Source organism: Spermophilus citellus (genome assembly GCF_964194105.1).
Source record: "Spermophilus citellus genome assembly, chromosome: 7".
NCBI classification, from domain to species: domain Eukaryota; kingdom Metazoa; phylum Chordata; class Mammalia; order Rodentia; family Sciuridae; genus Spermophilus; species Spermophilus citellus.
Window position 1 is genome coordinate 158309982 of NC_138188.1, and position 23313 is coordinate 158333294.

A 23313-nucleotide genomic window follows, 5' to 3' on the forward strand; every position below is an offset into this window, starting at 1 on the left:
TGACTCTTGACTGGCATGCTACCAGCCAGGGTGGAAATGTAGACAAAGACCCCTATTAGGATCCGGCTGTTTCTCTACTGTGAGGTCACTCAGCCATTAAATTAGTTCCAGCACAATTTCTGTCCTCTCAGGCTCGGACTCCAGGGGAGGAGGGTGTGGAGTGGAGGGAGTTCATGGAGCAGAGTCAGAGAACGGGGAGATGCTCGCTCGGGACAGAGGAGATGCACTAGCACGGGGCTCAAGAGCAGGGCTGGCCTGAACTCTGAACTCAAACTTCTTCCCTAAAATGATGGCAGCCATTCTCCCCAGGGAGGTTCCTCCTCAGAAAACTGTGCCAGGCCATCCCACTGTTTTCCTCTCCTTTCTCTTTGCTCTTTGTCAACTGCCTCCCGTATGATATTTCCTCAACTAACACAGGCGGAGCCCCAAACTTTTTCAGTCCTCTGAGAGCACCGGAGGTCACTGCAGATAGCAAGCTGGTGATGGCAACTCAGGGTCAGAGGTGTCGAGTTGCAGGTGCATGGAAACCATCTACTGTTCAATGTCCCTGACCTCCCAGCTAAGGACCGCAAGGCCCAGGGAGGGGACACAGCCAAGGTCATGGGCTAAAGATAAATCTCGGTTCCAGCCTTTTCCAATAGACTGTGAGCCTTAGGCTGTCAGGAGTAACGGCCAACACACAGGACACACAAGGACTGCCTGACCCGTCTGCCACTCTCCCCGCAGGTGCCCACTGTGCCCACTTCCAGACAAAGAACGGGGTACACAACCCAAGGAACTGTGCCATGCACCAGGATGTGCCAATCCAAATGTCTCACAAGGCGAGGATGACACCTAATCCAACCTAACCTCTCCAGCGCCTGGACAGTGCCTGGCTACGCTCGGCAGAGCCGAAGGCAGGCCAAAGCCTGGACAACCAAGGGTCTTGAAGGATGACAAAAACTTGAGAAGAAAATCTAAACTATTTTTAACAAACAAAAATAGCCAACCCCTGGCCAGTTCATGTACCATGCCCAGGTTTGCAGAGGACATTAATAGAAGTAAGTCTGCATTCACCTGGCTTGTCACACACTTGGCTTCTCATGCAAGCTGTCTCGCTATCTGACAGAGACGTGATGTAAGTCACTCAAAAAAGATCCCACAAGTCAAGTAAAAGACGATTCCAAAAACAACAATGACTCAGTTACCCCTCATTCGAATGCTCCACGGTCTGGCTTGTGCTGTCTCCATGGCAGAGGGTCCATCATCACCCACCATAGACTACGCCAGGTGGCCCCCACAGTAGGCAGAGTGAGTGTGGGGCGCTGCCCTTCTAGCTGTGGCGGTGGACTTCCCTGCAGAGGACTTCCCTACACCCTCCTCCCCCACCTAGACCCCACCACCACCAAGCACTGACATTTGCAGGACGGGACTGGGGAACACAGGGCAGCTCACTTGCCCAGACAGTTCTGAGCCCAGGCCCTTGAGACTGTATCCAACCAGCTGAGCTAACTGGACCCGGAGAAGTCTACCAGGAAACAGTACAGGAAGAAAAATAAAGGTCTCTCAAGTCAAACAAAGCTAGCAACCCACAGAGCATGGGGTCCCAAAGATTTTGCCCTGACCACGGAGTGGGAGAAGCGTTTCGTGGCCGGGAAGATATGCCAGGGAAGATGTCTGGGGCGGGGATAAAGCATAAAATGGTCCCTTCTAAGCCCGGGAGCTGGGGAGCACAGCCACTGCAGGCCGCTGGGGGAACAACACTCACTAACTGGGTTTTGTCTCTTACTTCTGGACGGGGGAGCCACAGACCCTCTGATTGCCTTGATTTATTTATCAGCAAGCAACTTCTGAATTTCTCCCTGCCACTCCCTCTCCTGAATCACCAACATGGTCCCAAGTTTAGGGGGTAGAGGCAGAGGTGTTGGTGGCTGTGGCTCAGTGCCTCAAGATGAGCCTGCCATCATACCCAGGGAACAAATGCAAATCGCCAACGTCTACTGCAGCACCACGGTAGTTGAGCTGGATTTGTAATCAAAGAAGAAAATGTGACGTTCACCAAATATTTGTCAGATAAGAAATTTCCAAATGCTCCTGGATTTATGATAACGTAAGAAAGATGCCCGTAATGACCTAAGTAAGCAGTAAAACAAAGCTGGTATTACGCATCAAATAATTATCTTCACCTATGATGGTGCATCTGAAGACCCTGCAGATGTTCCAGGCCTCCACCTCCTCCTCTTAGAACTCAAAGTACGTGCCTCTGACAAAGACTTCTACCTGTCCCGTGGTGCCCTCCTCACTCCTCTTTGGCCGTAGAAGGCTGAAGTTAGCCATCTCCTACACAGACTCCATTTGTTTCCTGGTCTTTTTTATAAGTATGTTGTATTAGGGTTCCCTAGAGGAACAGAATCAACAGGAAGTATAATTATAAGAAGGGTATTTATTAGATCAGTTCGCCCAACCAAAAGCTGGACAGTCCACAGTGGCCGTCTGCAGGCTGGAGAGCTGGAGGAACCATAGCTGCAAAGTCCAAGAGGCAGAAGCCCCAGAACAAGAAGGATCAACAGTGCTACCCTAGCACAAGACTGAAGGCTTCTGGAAAACTCCCTGGAGAATCACTGGTGGAGTTCCCTTTGGGAGAGTGAAGAATCAAGAGGATCACAGCAGCAATCAAGAACCCATTCAAGGGGCTAAGGTTGGGGCTCAGTGGTAGAGCACTTGCCTAGTATGTGGGAGGCAGGGGGTTCGATTCTCAGCACCACATATAAACAATTAAAATAAAAGTCCATTGAGAACAACAACAACAAAAATTTTTTAAAAAGAACCTGTTCAAGAAGAATCGAGTTGCATCTGCAGCTGCTTCCTTGTTCTTCCACCATTTATTCCCTCCAAGCCATCATCCTATTGGTCAGTGCTACTGATGCTTAGGGAGGGTCTCCACTTTAGTTCACTATCCCACACGACAATCATTCCTAGACACACCGTCAAGCCTCGTAATCATCAGCATCTCTTGATCCAATCAAATTGACAATTCAAATTAACCATTACATAGGTCATATGACTAGGTCCTGGCATATGAGCGAAAAGGTCATGTAGAGTTTCTGGGAGAGTCCATAAAGGATGGGCACCCAGCCTTCTTTACTCTGTCCTCCCACTCACTGGCTGCAGTGAGAATGTCAGTGGTGGGTCACCATCCTGGACCACGCACTGGGGGCGCAGAGGGACTCATGGGGTCCCTGGTCTCATACCCCTGGGCTGCCCATCTCAGCCTACCTCATTTACAGGAGAGAAACAAACTTCATGTTTAAGCCACTTTTATTTTAGGATCTCTGTCTCATACAGCTGAACCTAATCCTAACTGACAGGTACCTACTCCTAGAAGATGGTATCTGAACAGGATGCCCCAAGTCCTGGACCTTGTGCATGCCACAGAACAGGCCTAAAAATGCAGCCTGACATGAAGGAGCTGGGCAGGGGTGCCTGGGCAGGCTGAGCAGGTTTACCATTGGGCACTGCTGTCATGCATCAGCGAAGCTTCTGAGTAAGCCCTGGCCTCCGCATCTCAGGAGGTAGACCAGGAGTCTGTTAGCAGTAGGGTTACTGCAAGAAATAGCTCTGAAAAATCTTCTGACACTGTAAAGTTTGAAAAGAGAAATGACTTCCAACTAGATTTAACCAGTCTCAAGAATGTGGAAAAAAAACTATGGGTTTGACGGGGAAGGAGATCTCTGTCTGCAACCTGCAATCTATGTTGGAGCCTCCGCATCTCTGCTACGATCCAGCAGGAAGGAGGACTGATGCTTCAGTACAGAGAGCCCAGGAGCCTGTGCCCAGGATGCGATTCAGAGCTGGACTCTCGCCCAAGCCCAAGGAAGCTGCCATTAAATAGGGAGAGGAGGGGAGAGCAGAGTGCAGAGGCCTTTAAGAAACCTGAGTTACTCAGCTGAAAACCTGTCTGCTGACAACAACTTTGATGGCTACTTACATGGAACCAGTGAGAAACAAACCAGCTAGAGACCTGCAGAAGCCCTGAAGACACATCTCCCCAGACCCAGGAGGTGGGTCTACAGAAAGTGGCGATTCTTCAGTGCTCAGAACGATTCCCAGACCCCAACCCTCCCAGGAAGTGGCTGTCAGAAGCCCATCCTCTCTAGCATCCATTTCAGATGTAGCACAGGGATGACCCCCGCAGAAGACAAGGCCACCACCCCAAAGGACACCAGATAAGAGAGCTGTTCTGGAGGGCAGGCCACAGTATGACCTCAGTGCAGGAGGCCCTGGAGACCAGTGGGCCCTATTTCCACCATGGCAGCATGGTACTTGGGTGTGTTGGGGCACAGAGTTTGTCTGAATTGTTGCTGATGTTGCTTGTGGTGCTGGAGGTTGAACTCAGGACCTCCTGCAGCCAGCCAAGTGCTGGACCACTGAGCTACAACTCCGCGCCAAGCTCACCTCTTTAACTAACAGAGTGCCACACCTCAGTAAGCCACACCCAGCTGAGAGGAGAGGCTATATATCTATATCCTGAATCTGACCAAGAGGAAATGTCTTCCCAGAGGTTTTTGTGGAGGAGGAAGAAGAGACACATGGCTATCTGGGACTATGACAGAGATTATTGGTGGTTCCCACTATGTATTTACTCCTTCTTCCCGGAAGAGAACTCAGAGTTTTAGCTAATACATGTTCTGAGGCGGAGGGAGGGTCAAAAAAGAAAAAGATTTTAAGAACTTTATAATAAAGGCATATATCTAGGGCTGGGGTTCTGACTCAGTGGTAAAGCGCTTGCCTAGCATGTATAAGGCACTGGGTTCGATTCTCAGCACCACATATAAATAAATAAAATAAAGGTTCATTGACAACTAAAAAATATTTTTTAAAAAAAGACATATATCAACATCCAATAAAAAAAATTAAAATAAAAAAAAATAAAATAAAATAAAAAAGACATATATCTAATTTCACTTTTCCAGCCTTTTGGGAAAAAGCTGTTCAACAGTCACAGAAGTGATACATGTACAGAAATAAGCACTGAAGGAACCCAGTCTACAGTTTTGAAAATTCTTCCCGCCATCTTCTTGACCCATGAAAATGTCCTATATGATACAAAAAGCACCACCCATTTTTATAAACATTCGGAAGCAGTAACAATTCCAGGTGCAGCTAATTCTGCTACCCAGCATTGTATCTATGCACTGCTGTAACAGTGGCCTTTGACTCTATCCAATGAACATGTCTGAGATCAGCCTGCTGAGGGCCATTGCCAAGTAGAAATGACGCATCGAAATTTCCTTGCTAGCGTACCCCATGTTAAATGGATTTCGCTGTTGACATTGCATGTAAGGTGACCTTGCTCAAGGAAGGCGGATCCGGGTTTAGAGCTGATCAGGTTTGAGGAAGTATCCCGGTCCTTGGGTTTAGGGCGTCCTGGTTTAAGACAATAGGGGTTTTAGGGAAGTTGGAGGTTGAAGATTATTGCTGCCGGGATTAGGGTGTTCCTGCTGCTTGTTCCCGTTGAGATTCAAAGGAGATTGGAAAAAAGCCTCGTGGGGTAGGTGAACTGGGCGGAGGAGAACTGGGATTGCCCCAGAGCGTGTGTGGAGGCCGGTGTGAGTTCGGGAATAAAGAATTGCTGTTTGAATCTACAAAGCTGTGTGGTGGCTCGTGATTCTGTGCCCAGCCAAGACATTGGCATCAGCCTACAGATGGGAGGCACATAAAAGCAAGTGCAGAAGCAACAGTTTCCGACACACTCCAGCCATGCGCTGTCGTCTTCTCTAGTGCAACTGAACACAGCACCAGCATTGCCTTCTTGGCACAGGACTATTTCATTTATTTCTCTCATGGTCCTGTAGTGGACAATTCCAGGTCCTTTGGGTGCCCAGGGGACCTCCTCAGATAGCTGCTCCTAACACAGTTGCAGGCCCCCAGGAACCTCTTACCAGCTCGCTAACTTCACAGGCGTTTGTGAGTAACTTTCCCCGGGGGCGTCAGGAAGGAGCCCACATGGACAGTGGGTGAAAGACAGCTATAAGAGCTAAGGCCGGTAACAACCACTTAGCATCTGCCCTGCGGCAAGCAGAGGGACTAAAAGCTAAGAATCAAAGCCATTTCACTCTCCATACTCTGCAGAGACCAGACAAGAAGAAAAACAGATTCCCAAATGCCCTGGGCAAAGCTAAAATACTTTCCTCTTTTGTAAAGATGAAAACTCATAATCCCTCGGAAAGTTCCATTTTAGTACTGAAAAGCTCAACTATGCAGTTTCATGTCCATCACACACTCTTACAAACCCATGTTGTTGGGGCAAAATTTTTTTTTATTGGTTCTTTTTAGTTATACATGACAGTAGGATCCATTTTGACATAATTATGCAATCATGGAACACATCTAATTCAGGCCCCGGGAGGGGTACTGGGCAGAATGTTTTTTTAAAGTTCATTACCGAAAAGAACTTACTGAGAGCTGTATTCACGTGGCTGTGTTCACGTCTTTTCCTAAAACACAGTGTGGACAGCAGGTAAAGAAGCTCGACCTCCATAGTTTTCTTTCTGAACTTCATCTCCCAAAATCTTTTGCTTAGCAATAGGCATGCTTTTTTATTTAGAAACCTAATTGTCACGGGCGGCCCCTCTGGAGAGAATGGCCTTCATTGAGCAGCAGAGGATTCTCCCAGGGTGTGTTCATCCGAGGGAACATGGTTCTTCCTTCTGTAGTGGGGAGTGGCATGTGGGCACAGGGGGGGGGGGGGACCAGGGATGTGGAATAGATAGTTCTATGATAACGCAAATTAACTCAGCCATTCACACGGCTCACAGGCTCACACCGCCCTGCCTGCTGCACCCGCCCGCCAATCCTCCTACAGCCTTTCCACACAGAAAAAAACGGCACTTCTGCTGGCATGCCATTACATTCCAGAAATTACTGTTCAGAACAAAGGCGAAAATATTTCCCTATGTTGATTACATATCTGTCTAATCATGCAGGCCCCCGGTGAAGGCCCAGAAACTGTGAACCCAGTTGTTCTGGGAAACTTACAGTCCTTGAATTTTGGTCGTGCACTGGGGGAAGATACTTTTCTTATTCCCTCCCTACAGCCCAACTGTTAAACTAAAATAGTGTTAATTAATACTGGCCAGTGGGGAGTTTTTAAAAAAAGTCCTTTTAGCTGATTTCCATGTTTTAATCTTGAATCAAAGTCCACAGGACAGAAGAAATAAAAAGAAAACCTTGCAATAAAGTAAACTTCAAACATCCAAGTGGGATTACGGAGTGCTTGAAAAATGCACTGGATGAGAACAGACCAGAACCATTTTCAAAATACAAAGCTCCAATTTATTTCGATTTAACCCAGCTTAGGTGTCACTCAAATTTGCTATCCTAATGCTCCTGAAAAAATCCTAAATTAAATGTTCAACACTGATTATAACCGCACAGAAGTTAAATGGTAACCTGAGTAATAACGCCACCTGTTAAATGCTTTGTTTTTTAATAATGTTCTTTTCTCCAAGGACATTCTGAAAGTCTTGATTAAAGGAAGCAAGACACAAGGCACAGATCACAACCTCCCCCACCCTCCCCCTACTCCATAAAACACAGAACTCTGATCCAGCAATTTTATTAAACTCCTATTCCTACATTTAGCTCTCCTCAGACAGGAACATCTACCTTGCTAACAGGTTTGTTCAAATGTCTCCTGTGCAACCACACCCCCCACACCCCCACACCCACCCCCGCTCCTTTGCTGGGGTCACAGAAAACAATCAACACAAGAGACTTCCCCGGAGCGGGTGCCAGGGCACCCGGGCAGGACTCACCCATCCAGGAGATTCATGGTGGTGGGGGTCACTTCAGCAAACAGAATTATTTTTCCAAGCTGCTTGGTCTGCAGATTTTGTCGATAGATCTCTAAGTTAAAATGCTCTGACGAGAAGACCTCTGCCTCGGTGATCACAGGTAGCGAAGAGGGGGTGATTCCTATTTCAGATGTGTAAGATGAAACAAATTTGAGGGACAGCTTGCTGGATTTTATTACTCCTTCAGGATCAACATGTCTCCCAAGCCACTGCATAATCGGATCCCGGATTTCCTGTGTCATTAAAAAAAAAAAAAAAAAAGGAATGAAAATGTTGTAATTTGGTATTTCATAAGATGATGGAGTTTTTCCTAAAAATGCCATTTGGGTAATATAAGTACTTCCTGATTCATGACCAATAAGCACTAGGTTAACATATTCTGTACATCTAAACTACTATACCATATGATAAAAATATACATTAAGTGCTGTGTTTGAATTTTCATCCCCCAGAATTCATATATTGGAAATTTAATACCCAAATTCATATATTAATGGCATTTGGAGGTGAGACCTTTGGGAGGTGACTGGGTCATGGGAGCTCTGCCCTCATGAATGGATTAATCCATTAATAGGTGAGTTATTGAGGGAGAGGGTTAGTTACCACGGGAGTGGGTTTGTTATAAAAGCAGTATAGCCACCTTTTGCAAGTCCTCTCACTATGTGAAGCCCTGCACTGCCTCTAACTGCAGAGTACTCCCACCAGTGCAAAGGCCCCTAGATGTGGCCCCTCAAAAAGACTTCCCAGCCTCCAGAACTGTAAGAAATTAATTTCTTTTCTTTATAAATTACTCAGTCTTGGGTATACAGTTATAGCAACAGAAAATAGACTAAGATACTAAGTATGATTATATTATAAAAATAAATTTCAGAAACCAGGATCCAGGGAAATAAGGTCAGCATACTTCCCAACCTGTTACACTTCAGAAGTCACTTTCACGCCTAGCATTCACAAGTAACTCGCTAGTCTTCTGTGCATCTATAAAATACGTGTATCTTTTGCCCCACAGGAAATTCATTATCCTGTTTGGAAGCAAACAAACAAACCCCTAGGTAGAGGAAGTCACAGAATGCAAAGCACTAAGACACGAGACCACCAATCTGAGGCCCTGGAGGACCGCTGCTTCCTCTTGTGAACCGGCGGAGCTCTGGCCACCAACAGGTAAGAAACAAATTTCTACACAGAGAAAATAAGGGGACCAGGTGCAAATCCAAAGAGAGGGAGGAAGCCAGGACCCAGAAAAGATACCATCTAACCCAGACACAGGGCTCTCTATTCTATGTCCGAAATCATAATGGAGCTTGGAGGAGGCTCCCCCACTCTACTCCAAACCTCAGAGGTCATCAGGAACTGGGGCTTCAGAGAGTCTTCATCCCTAGAGGCTTGCACGAAACAGATGCAGGCTCTTATGGCATCCTCTAGCAAATACCAGGTATTTCAAAAGGAAAAAAAAGCAACCTTCCCATTAACATCAGGAGTGTGCCCCAAATTCCACATGGTCATCGAGAAGCAGCTTCGAAGATGAAATTTAATTTAAACAAATTCAACTGATGTTCCCCCCTTCGGTGCTGGGATCAAATCCAGGATCGCCAGCCCCCATTAATCAATGTTTAAAACTTATTTCCTATTTGCCAAAAACACAGAAGAGAGAGGGAACCGCAGAAATGATTTCAAAAGGAAGCAATCAGAAGAAACCCAGGAAGTGAGATAGTACAGGTCAGCTGGCTGGACTCTTCAACAATGTCAGGAGGGAAAGGCCGTGTGGTGCAGAAGCACAGGGGGCGTCCCATCTAGATCAGAAGGGACAGGAAAGACAGGAGGAAATGCAAGGAGTGGTTCCTGATGGATTCTGGTTCCAACCAACTAGCTGGAAAAGGCTCCGTGAGACGATCTGGGGTCCTGAATATGGACAGAATTCACTCCTGTGCGTTTAACAGGTATGATAAGGATACTACTGTGGCAAAAGAAGACACCCTTAATTTTTTTAAATGTGTGTATGTCGTAATATCGATGATTTACTGCCAAACAGAAGAAGCCAGTGAGGCCAGTGTGAGTCACTGCTGAGCACAGGGGAAGGGCACGTGGCGTACCTGTCACACCATTTCTCCCTCTCTCCGTGTTTGAGGATGGGCATAACTAAAAGGAGCTCTCAGAGTGGTGACATGAACATGAGCTACTGGCTTAGTGAGCTTTTCATCACTGTGATCAAAATACCTGACCAGGACATCTTAGAGAGGAAAAATTTATTTTGGCTCCCAGTTTCCGAGGTTCCGTCCAGGACTGGCCAGCTCCCTCGCTCTGGGATGGAGGTGAGGCAGAAAATCAAGGCAGAAGGACAGCTGCTCCACTCATGGCTCCCAGAAAGCAGTGAAACAGGCAAAGCCCAAGGACAAAAAATAAACCCAAAGACGCGCCACGGGGGACCTTCTTCCAGCAGCCATACCCCACCTGCCTACGGTTCCTTCCACCCAGTACAGGAGTCCTTTCAGATTGTTAAGCCAGAGAGTGGGTTCATCAGGTTACAGCTCTCACAATCTGATCACTTCACCTCTGTACATTCCTGCATCGGCTCCCACATGGCTTTGGGGGGGCACCTCATATCCAAACCATAACAGCTACTGGAAAAACAGTGGGTCCAGCTAAAACATATTAGGAACCTATTGATTCTCTCCATAGGAGGAAGCAAGAGCATCAGCCAAGAGAGAAGAAGAGGAAGCAGGGGGTGGGGGTCCGAGCAGGGAGAAAACAATGTAGTGGGGGGACACGGCAGCAGCTGGAAACACAGGGCCATCGAAGGCCAGAGAGCCTCCCACCAGGGGCTTCTTCTTTTTTTTTTTTTTTTTAAGAACTTTTTAATATTTATTTTTTTAGTTTTCGGCAAACACAACATCTTTGTTGGTATGTGGTGCTGAGGATCGAACCCAGGCCGCACGCATGCCAGGCGAGCACGCTACCGCTTGAGCCACATCCCCAGCCCACACCAGGGGCTTCTGTCCCGCCTCACACAGCCGCACAGCCAGAGGGTGAGGCACAAAGGCAGACCCAAGGGTGTAGGTGAAACAGCCACTGGAGACGGGGCTCTGCTGCAAGGAGAATCCACAGCAGAAGCAGCACAAACCATAAAAGGGAAAAAATGATACTCTAGACCTCCAAGGAGAGTAAGATCAGTGATACTGTGCTCCCCAGAGATAGCGTCAAGGGGCTGGGGGCAGCTCCTCTGTACACTCCAACCCCAGCCCAGGCCTTGCCCAGCATGTGCAGGCCCTGGGTTCCGCTCCAGCACCATAGCAGAGAAAAAAAGAAGACGTAAAATCAAGAAAAACAAAAAGACATGCAATAACTAGGGAAAATTATTGGCAATATATATGTCAGGAAAAGGACTTGCAGTCAGAATATTAAAACGAACTCTCCACATTTATCAAGCAGTACACAGAAATGGTACGTTCTCTTAAATGTGAATCATACCTAAATAGAGGTTTTTTTAAAAAAGCAAACCACAAAAAAGACTGTGCAACACCAAAAATAATAACACCCATGAGATGACATTCACTGAGGTCCAGAACATGAACATGTGCCTCCAGAGACAGTGCACACAAGTGCCTCCGTGGGGGTGTAAACACTGTTCTGCCTGCGGCTAAGATGGGGCACACACGTCACGCTGCCCCGTCGCACTGCCCCGTGACTCCAGAGCTGTTCCAGCCATTTGTGGTCCTATCCGCTCAGTTACTCACCTAAGTCACATTACATTCACAATATTTATTATAGAATCTGTTGTGTGTTGGAGCTCCTTTGCCAAGAAACAAAGAACAACCAACCTTAACCTATAAAGGCTTTCTATCTCAGACACATTTGGCCCATTGTAAATAATTAGATTAATCCTGCTTCCGTCATAACATTGTAAGTTGCTAGGCAACCAGAATCGATAAATCAGAAAATGAATCATCATAGACACGGCACGCAAGCCTTTTATGGGTGTCTCATTCTTAGTGAGTACCTGAAATGACCTAACTCTTTTTTTTTTAATCTATTCAAAAAATTGTCATTTTTAAGATTTATTAATTTATTTTTGCAGTGCTGGGGATCAAACGCAGGGCCTCACATACAGCGACACACGTGCTGTACCACTGAGCCACACCTCCAGTCCCAACAAGGTTTACTGAGCACTCGGATACCAAGCGATGCAGTGTACGCTGATGATATTGACCCCTGCTGGGCAAGGCGGTGCACACCTGTAATCCAGCTATTCTGGAGGCTGAGCCAAGAGGGTCAAAAATTTGAGGCCGGCCCAGGCAAGTCAGCCAAGCCCCATCTCCAAAAGAACTGGGTGTAGCTCAGAGGTAAAGTGCTTACTTAGCATGTGTAAGGCCCTGGGTTTGATCCCTGGTTCTACCAGAAGAAGGAAAAAAAATAAAAGAGGTGACCCTGCCCTGAAAAAAATCCTAATCTAACGAAAAGGCAAACATGAAATTTCCAGGTCCTATAAAGTCCACTGATTGTTCAAGTGTTGCAGAATAACATCTTCCTGAGGAAGCTACATTTTAATAGCAGCCTCCTTAAACCAAGTATCCTGAAGACATTGAGGAATGCAGCACTAATGGGGGACAGCTGACAAAGAGGGGCAGCAAGGGCCCAGACCAGACGCCCTTGATGTGCAAACCCTGTCACCCAGTGTCTCAGTCAACCTCCCCTCTCTAAGGAACCTTCTCTCCCCTCTCACATTAGGAGTGGATGGTGCACCGTCCAGGACATTTACAGCAAACCCAAAGCCAAAGCCAACATCATAACAAATGGAGAAAAACTAAAAGCCCTTCCTGTAAAATCAGGAACAAGGCAAGGCGGTCCACCCTCCTCACTCCTATTAAATAAAGTCCTCAAAAAATTAGTCGGAACAACCAGGTGAGAAAAGGAAACCAAAGGAGAACAAACTGGAAAAGTCGAACTCTCTCTGTTCTATGATATGATCCTATACCCCAATACCAAATCCTCCCCAGAAGACTTCCAGAGCTTACAAGTGAGCTTAGCGAAGTAGCAGGATACAAGATCCAAACCCATAAGTAAACAGCGTCCTACATGCCAACAGTGATTCAGAGGAGGAGGGAATCAGGAAAGCCACCCCATTCACAATAGCCTCAGATCAATCACATACCTGGGAGCTAACCTGACCAAGGAGGAAAAGAGCTCTGAAATGAAAATTATAGAACACTGAAGAAGGAAATTGAAGAAGACCAGACTTCGATGATGATGGAAACACATCCCATTTTACGCTGATGATATTGATCCGCCTTGCCCAGCAGGGGTCAGTATCATCAGCGTACACTGCATCGCTTGGTATCCGAGTGCTCAGTAACCTTTGTTGGGACTGGAGGTGTGGCTCAGTGGTACAGCACGTGTGTCACTGTATGTGAGGCCCTGCGTTTGATCCCCAGCACTGCAAAAATAAATTAATAAATCAGAAGCAATATTGTCAAAATGGCCATACTAAAAAAAAGCAATGTACAGATTCATTGCAATCCCCTTCAAAATGCTAATGACATTCTTCACAAAATTAGGGGAAAATTTTTTTAAATTCATCTGGAAGAATAAAAAGCAATACTAAGCAAGAAAAGCAAAGCAGTAATGCAGTAATTCAGTAATTCAGCAATCCCAGTAATTCAGGAGGCTGAGGCAGGAGATGGCAAGTTCGAAGCCAGCCTCAGCAACTTAGCAAGGCCCTAAGCAACTTAGTGAGAACCTGTCTCAAAATAAAAAATAAATAAATAAAAAGGGCTGGAGATGTGGCTCAGTGGTTAAACTCCCCTGGGTTCAATCCCTAGAAATAAAAAAATAAATAGCACAGAGGCAAATCCACATACCTACAGCCATTTGCTATTTGACAGGTGCCAAAAATATATCTTAAAGAAAAGGCAGCCTTTTAAATAAATGGTATTGGGAAAACTGGATCATTATATGTAAAAAAATGAAATTAGACCCCCCATTTCACCCTTCACAAAACTCAAATCAAAATGAGACTTAGGAAATAGACCAGAAACCTCACAACTGCTGGAAGGAAAGGTAGGTCAACGCTCCATCATAGGTGCTGGCACTGACTTCCTGAACAAGACCCTCAAAGCGTCAAAAAAAAAAAAAAACAAGAATCAAAAAACAGGATGCCACCAAACTAAGAAGCTTCTGCACAGCAAAGGAAACAAGAATGTGAAGAAAGCCTCCAACGGGAGATCTTGGCCAGCTACTCTTCCAGTAGGGGACTGGATATGTATCCAGAAGACACAAAGAAGTCATAAACTAAATACCACAAAAATAAATAACCCAATCAATACGTGAGCAAAGGAACGCAAAGAAACTTCTCAAAAGAAGAAACACAAATGGCCAACAAATACATTTTTAAAATGTTCAACATCTCTAGCAGTCAGGGAAATGCAAATTGAAACTACACTAAGCGGGCAGGAGCTGTGGCTCAGTGGTAGAGCAATTGCTTAGCATGTGTGAGGCACTGGGTTCGATTCTCAGCACTGCATAGGAATAAAATAAGGGTCAAAATATCAGGATAACTTTCAAAAAGCTACACTAAGATTCCGTCTCACTCCAATGAGAATGGCAATGGTCAAGAACACAGAAAACAATAAATGCTGGAGAGGTTGCAGGGGAAAAGATACGCTGGCAGCTTATTGATGGGACTGCAGACTAGTACAGGCACTCTGGAAAGCAGAATGGAAAGTCCTCAAAAAACTAGGGATGGAACCACCATACGACCCAGCTGTCACACTCCTGGGTATTTTCCAAGAAATCTAAAATCAGCATACTACAGAGACACAGTCACATCAATGTTTATAGCACCACAATTCACAGTAGCTAAATTATGGAATCAACCCAGATGCCTGTCAATAGATGAAAGGATTAAGAAATTGTGGTGTATATACATACAATGGAGTTCTACACAGCCATTAAAAGGAATGAAATTACGGCATTTGCTAGTAAACGAAGGAAATAGAGGCTATCGTGCTAAGTGAAAAAAGCCAACCTCAGAAACTCAAAGGCCAAATGTTTTCTCTCCTATGTATAAGCCAGAGTAAAATAACAGAAAAGGGGAGAGGATAGGATATCATAAAAAATCAATCAAATAAAAATTAATAGATAAGTGAAAGGAAGTCTAATAGAGTAGAGGAAGGAGAACAAGAGAGGGGAGGGAGAGCAGGAAGAAGAGAGGAAAAGGGGAGGATCGTGAACCAAAATTGATTCCAGGCATGTATGAGTTTGTTGGGAAGAAGCCAACTACTATGTAAAACTGTAAAGCACTAATTTTAAAAATCAGGAAAAAAATAATGAGGGAAAACAACTAAATGAAAGTCAAGGAAAAGCCACACAGATAGAAACACTGGCATGAGATGACAGGCCCACTTGGATTCTGCCCCTTACATGTTCCCACTCATCTACACAGTGTACACGTGTAATGTGACATTCATACATGCATTATGCATGGCCTAATTGTTCAATGTTTCACTACGGAGGCCAGACGCAGGGGGCACACTTGTCATCCCAGCAGCTCGAGGCTGAGGCAGGAGGATCACAAGTTCAAACCCAGCCTTGGCAACTTAGTAAGGCCCTAAGCAATTCATCAAGACCCTGTCGCTAAATAAAAAGAAAATTTTAAAGGGCTGTCAGTCTGGTTAAATGGTTAAACGCCCCTGGGTTCAATCCTTGGTGCCCCAGAAAGAAAATATTTTAAATTACACTATTTGAAGAAATTAACAATTTGGTATAAAAATAAAATTGTTATAAATTTTTTTAAAAAATGGATGGTACATGGGCTGGGGCTGTAACAGTGGTAGAGCACTTAACTCACATGAGTGAGGCCCCAGGTTCCATCCTCAGTACCACAATGCTGCAGTCTGGCTGGGCACAATTCAGGAGCCACTTGTCAAAAGAAACGAACTTTATTTTTAGAACCACACACGCCAAACAAAACAGCTCCTCATGAAAAATCCTCAGAGCCAAACTGCCACCACCAGCTTCCCACAAGCCTCTCAACCTCCCCCACTCCTCCTACTCTTGAGGCCGATTGGCTGGGTCACATGGGCAGAGCTAAAAAAAAGTCCCCCAATGAGCAGCTCCTGGTCTGAAAGGGCGGGGAAACAGCCCAGTGAGCATCACTGCAGAGGAGCCAATCAGCTGGCAGCTAGAAGTTTGCTGGGGCCCCTTCGGCTGTGGCTCTGGACACCACAGAAAGATAAATTAAAAAAAATAAAGACATTGTGTCCATCTACAACTAAAAAAAAAAATTTTTTTTTTTAAAGTGGATGGTACATGGGGCTGGGGTTGTGGCTCAGTGGTAGAGCGCTCACCTAGCATGTGCAATGGGTTCAATCCTCAGCACCACATAAAAATAAGTAAATAAAGGTATTGTGTCCAACTATAACTAAAAAAAAAAAACATATTTAAATAAATAAATAAAAGTGGATGGTACAAGTAAGACACTGTACAACTCATTTTTTGGTAAAGGATGACAAAGATTATGAATAGCAGAGATCCCAAAAGGTGGTATGTTAAAAACTGTTACTCAACTTATCTTTGAGGAAACACAAAACCTCAACATTTCCTCCCCAACCACTTCCTTCTTTTAAAAGTGTTATAAAGCACTCATCCCATCTTCCTAACATGGTTCTTGAAAAGAAGGTTTGATCTTAATGTGGATCTTTCTTCATCGCATGCCTCAGATCTTCAAAAAAAGTTGACCTTTAAATTCAATTTTTTCTACTTTCACCCTGCAACTAGATCGATGCTTGTAAGAAGATAAACTGGGTTTTCCTTTATTCAACAAGACTTTAGTGAGACCCTGCCCTGAGGAACCCCTGGCCTAACAGGAGGCAGGCAAGCTCATGCGTGGTCACAGGATCCCGATGTGTCCTCGTGCCACAGGAGCCTGGTGAACTGGGAGAGGAAGAACTTCCCAGGAACAGGAAAGCAGATTTTGTTTTGCCCCTTCCTAGAATCCAGCACATCCCAAATTCAGGAAAACAAAAGGAGTTTCTATGGCAACCCCAGGAAAAGACAGAGAGGTAACCTGACCGTGGTGAGTGGTGGGGGGGGGGGGGCGTAGGAGGCAGGGCAGTGTGGGAAGTCCTACTGCCTGTCACTGTGCACCAAAGCTCCCTTCAGCCCTGCCCCCCCCCCCGCCCAATCAGGGAGCAGGACAGAAATGAACGGAGAGGGAAGAGCAGAGGGTACCAGGGAAGGCAGCCTCAGGAGGGGTGCCACACCAGGCGCTCAGAGTGGAGGCTGCAGACTCCCTCCTGCTGACCTGCAGGGACTCCATGTCAACGGGCAGCTGGAGTCAACAGCAAGTTCTGTTGGTTTTCTAGACTAGTCAACGTGAAGAAACAACCCAGCTCTTACCAGTGTATCTTACACACAAAATATTCACAGGCACTGTCACCCTCAGGGATGAAGGCACACAGCACAGGTGACTTCATCATCAGAAGATGGCGCTGTGGATACAGCAGTCCTGCTCTGGGTCCTGGCCTCACTGAAGGCAGGGGTGCTCACTGGGCAGCTCTCAGGTGGACTGTGATTCCCAGCACCAGGATCCAGCCAAACAGGTTTCAGGCAGGGCGTGGGATAAAGGCCACAGGTGCACCTCCTGGCCTGACTGCCCCAAGCCAGGCGCTCCTGTCCCAGCCACACCAGCCCCTCTGTGGTGTGCTGCCCTTGCCTGGCTGGCCAGACTCCTGGTTGGACAGTGGCTTCCCAGCCTGGGTTCCCAAGGCTGGGCTCCTACTTCTCAAGTGCTCATCTGTTGACCCCAAGCACTATCATGCCACAGTGGATGGGCCCAGAGGGGCTTCTGACCTCAGTGACACTGTGCTGAAATCTGTCCCCTCACAGACTTCAGGGCAACCAGAGAGACACCCAGGAGCCAAGATGAACCTGGAGATGTGGTTTGTTTGGTCCACCCACTTTGAACCAGGGCTAACATTTAGAATAGGGCTATTTCACACTGCCTCTTCTGCCTCTTCTGAAGACACAGCAACTCTTCCCACATGGCAGTCACTGGCTGGGGCCAAGTGGGACACACTCTCCAACTGGACCTGCATGTCCCCCAGCTGGCCAGCTGCACTGTCTGCCCTTCCTCCACAGGTATCTGGTGGAGGCCACTCATCTGGCCCCGATCCAGCAAATTCTCCCCTGGGGCCCTTGATGACACTTTTCTAGTTAGGTACATGCTAGTTCATCAGAGTGAGTCTAGCAACACGGACCCTCGAAACAGAAAGGGCCTATAATTTTTTCTTAAAAACTTAAACAGAGAATTCACATATGACCCAGTCACCCAAAAGAGCTCAAACAGGGACTCAGATACTGTATGCCGCTGCTCAGAGAAGCAGCGTCCACCAGCCAAGGAGGAAATGAACTGTGTCCATCAACAGATGACTGGATAAACAAGATGTAAAGGGGGCGGGACAGGCATTAGATATAATATTTAATTTAATATTATCCAGCTTAAAAAAAGAATGAAGTTTTGATACATATTACAACATGGACGCACCCTGAAAATATTATGCTAAGTAACATAAGTCAGTCACCAAAAGACAAATAACTGATTCCACTCCTATGAAATACCTAGAATAGACAAATTCATAGAGGCAGAAAGCAGAACAGAAGTTATCAAGAACTGGAAGTTGGAAGAGAAATAGGGAGTAACTGATTAATGGAGAGTTTCTATTTGGGGTGATAAAAAAAAAGTTTGGGAAAGAGTGCGGGTGGCTGAACAACACTGTGAATGGGATTCACACCACTGAATTGTACCCTAGAGATGGCTGACGTAGCAGTTTTACTTTACAGATACTTGATCAGGAGAGAGAAAGGGGGAGGAGGCCTCGATTCCTTTATTCCCAAGAAGCTCCCTGATCTCTGTGAGGTCACCTGCCACTCCTGGGCCAGCCGGCACCTTAGCCACTCAGGGACTTCTCAGAACAAAAGTCTCTTCCAGAATGACTTTCCACCCGGACCGAGAAGCGACCAGCAGCCTCTCTTGCCAACAGTATGAATGCCACACCTGTTGCACACTCGCTCCCTGCTGAGCACTGTGCTGGGCACCCTGGACCTGGGTCCCCACTCCTCCCCAAGCCACACCGCTGCATTACTGGCACCACCCATAGGTGACGAATGGAGCCTTAGGCAGCATTAACGGCATGCCCAAACCACACAGGCAGTTAAGTCACGGAGCTGGAATTTGAACCCATGAAATAAAATCTGCCGGCCCCTAAATCCTTGCCCTAATTCTTCTCCCACAAGCCTCAGCCAGGAGACCCACGGGACCCAACACAAAGCAACATAGGAAATGCCTATCTACTTCCACCAAAATGCTGATGGCATCACAAAGAAACATATACTCACATGGTCTGCAAGCATGAGGCAGTGATAAACATGGGCAGGGCTTGGAGCTGGGCAGTGGGGTGGAGGGAATTTGAAGCTTGGATCCACCACCCACTAACTGCAGCTACTTAGACAAAGATCCAAGAGGACATTTTCACATTTTACCACGTGAGTGAGTTATGGCTGACCTCCCCACAATCCGGTTTTGGCAGAAGAGATGGCACTTTGAGAAGAGTTCAACAAAGGACTGCCTGCAGAGAAGCAAAGCACGAGGGGCGGAGAGGCACCAGGGCCAACAGCGGGGACGACAGAGCCACTAACAGGAGCTGCTACCCAGGAGGAGGAGAGGTAGGGACACGGCTCTGGACTCTGTCCATCAGTCCAGCCAGCGCATCCCAGTGATGGAATCAACCAGAACTAAGAGGAAGGGCGCCCAGAGAAGAGCCAACAGCACAGAGAGCAAGGTGGACTGTCGTGGCCAACACCCTCCAGGAGGGAACACCACGTTGCTCAGGGCTGGCCGTGTGGACCCCTGGTTAACCACTTAACACTCGCACTGGCCGGCCCCGGGGTGCTGTATGAGCTTCCGCACATCCAGATCTTTCCCCAGTGCCTAGACCAAATCTACCATGGCAATTCTGCGGCTCTGAAGGATCTCCCACGGAGGGTCCCACTATCCGAATCCTAGGAGTTGCTCAACAGCTGAACCGGGCCTGGTCATTTCCAGATCCCACCAACTCCCGGTCCATGTAGGCATTCAATAAATGTCTGCTAAGCCATCTTCCTTTTATCACGTAAAGTGATAGCTCAGGCTCGGTGGCTGAAAGGCCCTGGATTTACTGCATTTTTCTGTTACGTGCCAACTAGCGAAGACCACAAAGGGCTTGAGGGGAACAGTAAAGGGGGAATGAATAAGTCGTTTCTAACGAGACCGTTTTACAGGTCTCACACCTCCTCTGGGCCAAGTGGGCTCATGTCAGAGGCGAGATCTCTTCTGCAACTGTGGAGACCAAAGAGGAAGCCACGGAGGGCGCGGAGACAAAGGGCCACTTTGCGAGGCTCCACCCTGCTACTAGGACAGGAGGTACACACTTCCACCCGGGGCTCGGTGGGGGCTCCACATCCGCAGACGTCTCCAGGGACCTCATTAAGCCTGCCTACGCCGGCCATTTGTCTGAGTCCAACACAAACAGGCTTCTGACTGAGTGGGGAGAGTGGGGGTGCAGAGCCAAGAACACTGCACCCAGGGTGCTGGTGGGAAATGCCTGCCCACTGGCCGAGAGTGGACCAGGTCTGAGTGTGTCCCCTACAAGTTCACAGGCTGGGATCTCAATTCCTCTGTGCAGCAGTGCTGCCTGATGGGACCTCGTGGGAGACCTTTGAGTCACATGGGTGGAGCCCCTGTGCAGGGCTCAAAGCCTCTCTCCAGGGACGAGTCTCGATCACTCTGTGAGTCTGCATTAGCTACCATAAGGGCAGCTGTCATAAAGCAAGCCCACCCTTGTGCTCCAGCTCTTCTACCACCACCTGCTTGCTCTTCTGCTTTCCACCATGAGCTGAGGCAGCATGGCCCCCCCACCACCCTCACTGGTGATGCTACTGCCCAGTCCTGAACTTCCCAGCCTCCGGCTGAACTTCCTGGTTCCGACTTTAAGTCACATTTTCCTTTATAAATTGACTGTCTTCCAGGTGCAGTGGTCCAGTGGGTCTATAATCCCAGAGAGAAGGTGAGGCAGGAAAACCACAAGAAAATCACAAGTTCAAGGCCAGCCTCTGCAACCAAGCAAGGCCCTAAGCAACTTAGTGAGAACCTGTCTCAAAATAATAATATGGTGGGGATGTAGCACAATGGTGAAGCACCCCTGTGTTCAATCCCCAGTACCAAAAAAATTAAAAACAAACAAAAAAGTTATCCAGTCTACCAGGTGCAAGGATGCACACCCGGAATCCCAGAGACTCTGAAGGCAAAGGCAGGAAGGTTGAAAGTTCAAGGCCAGCCTCAGCAACTTAGTGAGACCCTGTCTCAAAATAAAAAAATAAAAAGGGCTGGGGATGTATCTCAGTTGGTAAAGCTCCCCACCCCGCCATGTTCAACCCCTAGTATGAAAATTTAAAAATAAATAAATTATCTGGTCTCAGGTATTTTGTTCGAGCAATAAAAAACTAAGACACCTCATCTCTTCTCAAACCTGAGTGTGTCCCAGACCCTGCTACTACTGTCTGCTGTGTGCCTGTCACTGGTCGACTGGGCTGGACTCCTCTGGAGCACTGCTTGTGAGATAGGGCATGGGACCAGGCCAACAGCGCCACCACCAGCCAGCAGTGAGACCTGCAAGGCATTGCGGACCTCATCTTTTTTTTTTGGGGGGGGGGGATACTGGGGATTGAACCCAGGGGTGTATAGCCTCTGAGCCAATCTCTAACCCTTTTTATATTTTATTCTGAGACATGTTCTCATTAAATTGCTTAGGACCTTGTTAAATTGCTGAGGCTGGCTTCTAAGTTGTAATCCTCCTGCCTCAGCCTCCCAAGTTACTGGGATTACAGACACGTGCTACCGTACCCAAACAGTTTCTTCATTTTTAAAAAGAGAAAACTAGAACACCCCTTTCTATCAAAATTGAGCTTCAAGTCTTATCTCCATTGTTTGATTCTCCACTAAAATGTTAATATTGTTTCCAGGATTCCAGTATTAAAATATATGTCACCTAAAAGGAGAGAAGTAGCTAGGAAAGAGTGGCCGGGAGAAGGGCGAGCCCGTCCTCCTCCAGGCTGTCTTAGCAGAGGTTTGTTTCTTCAGCTGGCTGTCCCTGTCACACTCTGGAAAATTCAGAGAATCCAGGGAACAACCCATGCAGGGCCTGGAGGGGAGAGCAGGAGTGCAACATGAGCAAACAGCGGGCAGCTCTACACGCAAGAACCTCTTCAGTTTTAAGAAGACGTGGTCCGAGACACCATGCACTCTGGACAGGAAGGGGGCAGCTCGCTGACGGTCAGTACCGGACATAAAGATGACTGGACGCATCTTTAGTAACAGGTAACACGCTCCCAGCTTCTTCCTGGCTCCGTCTTGCCGGTTTTCCCCAACACATCCGTAGCCAACTCTGGTGAACTCTCCCACACAGCTGCTGCAAACGCTCTGCTCCATCTGAATACAGGGTGACAGAGCGACTGGGCCAGGCGGCCATCCCAGGCAGGGCGGGCTTTCCCTCCAGGCCTGTCCAGAGGTGGGTCAGTTGTGGGCTTGGAAGCCAAGAGGGTGTCCCACAATACGTTAGCAGGAAACCCCGAAGTGCTTTGTGAGTCTCACACACGCGCTTGCTGAACACTCGCAATAAGCAACAACCTGCAAACAGCACACAAAGATCAACAGCACACAGTCCTAGTCTTCAAAGGTCTCACATTACAGTTAGTGGAACAGATATCTGCAAATAATATAACAGCATTTGCACAGTATTTAAATAATTTTTTTACCACAAGTCATAATACCTGGTTTAAGAAATTTAAAGAAAAAATATATATGTTACATGGTCTTCGGAATTCCCCTAGACAGGGGACAGAATCTGTTTTGGGGGCATAAAAGAGCAAACCTTCATCCTCAGAGCATCTGGTCATAAGTTTTTTTTACTGTTCTATGATTTAAGACTTTTAAAATATCTACTGTTGTAAGAACTTCACACACATAGACTTTATCTGTGCTGATTCACCTGAGGATGGACATGCCCCTCCTGAGGTTGAGTCATAGGAAACCCTTACACACCAAGGGCCTCCAGTTTCCTTCACAGCTTCAAAACAAACCCACCCAGGCAAAAGGAAGCTGCTGGTACCCTTCCCACTAGGCACCCAGGAAGAAAAACATCAAGGCGCCCAGCCCTCGTTAAATAACTCCTGGTAAGTTCTGTGCTTTTACTTAAAAGCAGTAACGTATGCATCCATCTTTTAAAACAAAACATAAAAACCATCTCTATCAGAAAAATATGGCAAAATATTACCCAGTAGCAAATCCCAGTGAAGGCTATGGGGGGTTTTCATACTATCCCTTTACCTTTTTTTGTTTCTTAATTTTTTTTTTAATAAAAAACTGGAACAAAAATGAAGGGACTGACTTCAG

The 23313-nt window shown here is 46.9% G+C and overlaps 1 protein-coding gene across 6 annotated transcripts in view; it reads right to left on the bottom strand.

The window, feature by feature from the left end:
* HLCS (holocarboxylase synthetase) overlaps positions 1-23313 on the bottom strand; it is a 192316-nt gene that overhangs the window by 108969 nt on the left and 60034 nt on the right. For all 6 annotated transcript variants that reach the window (XR_014022861.1, XM_081300654.1, XM_081300655.1 and 3 more), the window contains one exon: positions 7797-8068. Coding sequence is in view for 5 of the 6 variants with exons in the window: in XM_081300654.1 (XP_081156780.1) it covers positions 7797-8068 (272 nt within the window). In the remaining variant the exon portion in view is untranslated. The remainder of the gene's footprint in view (positions 1-7796; positions 8069-23313) is intronic.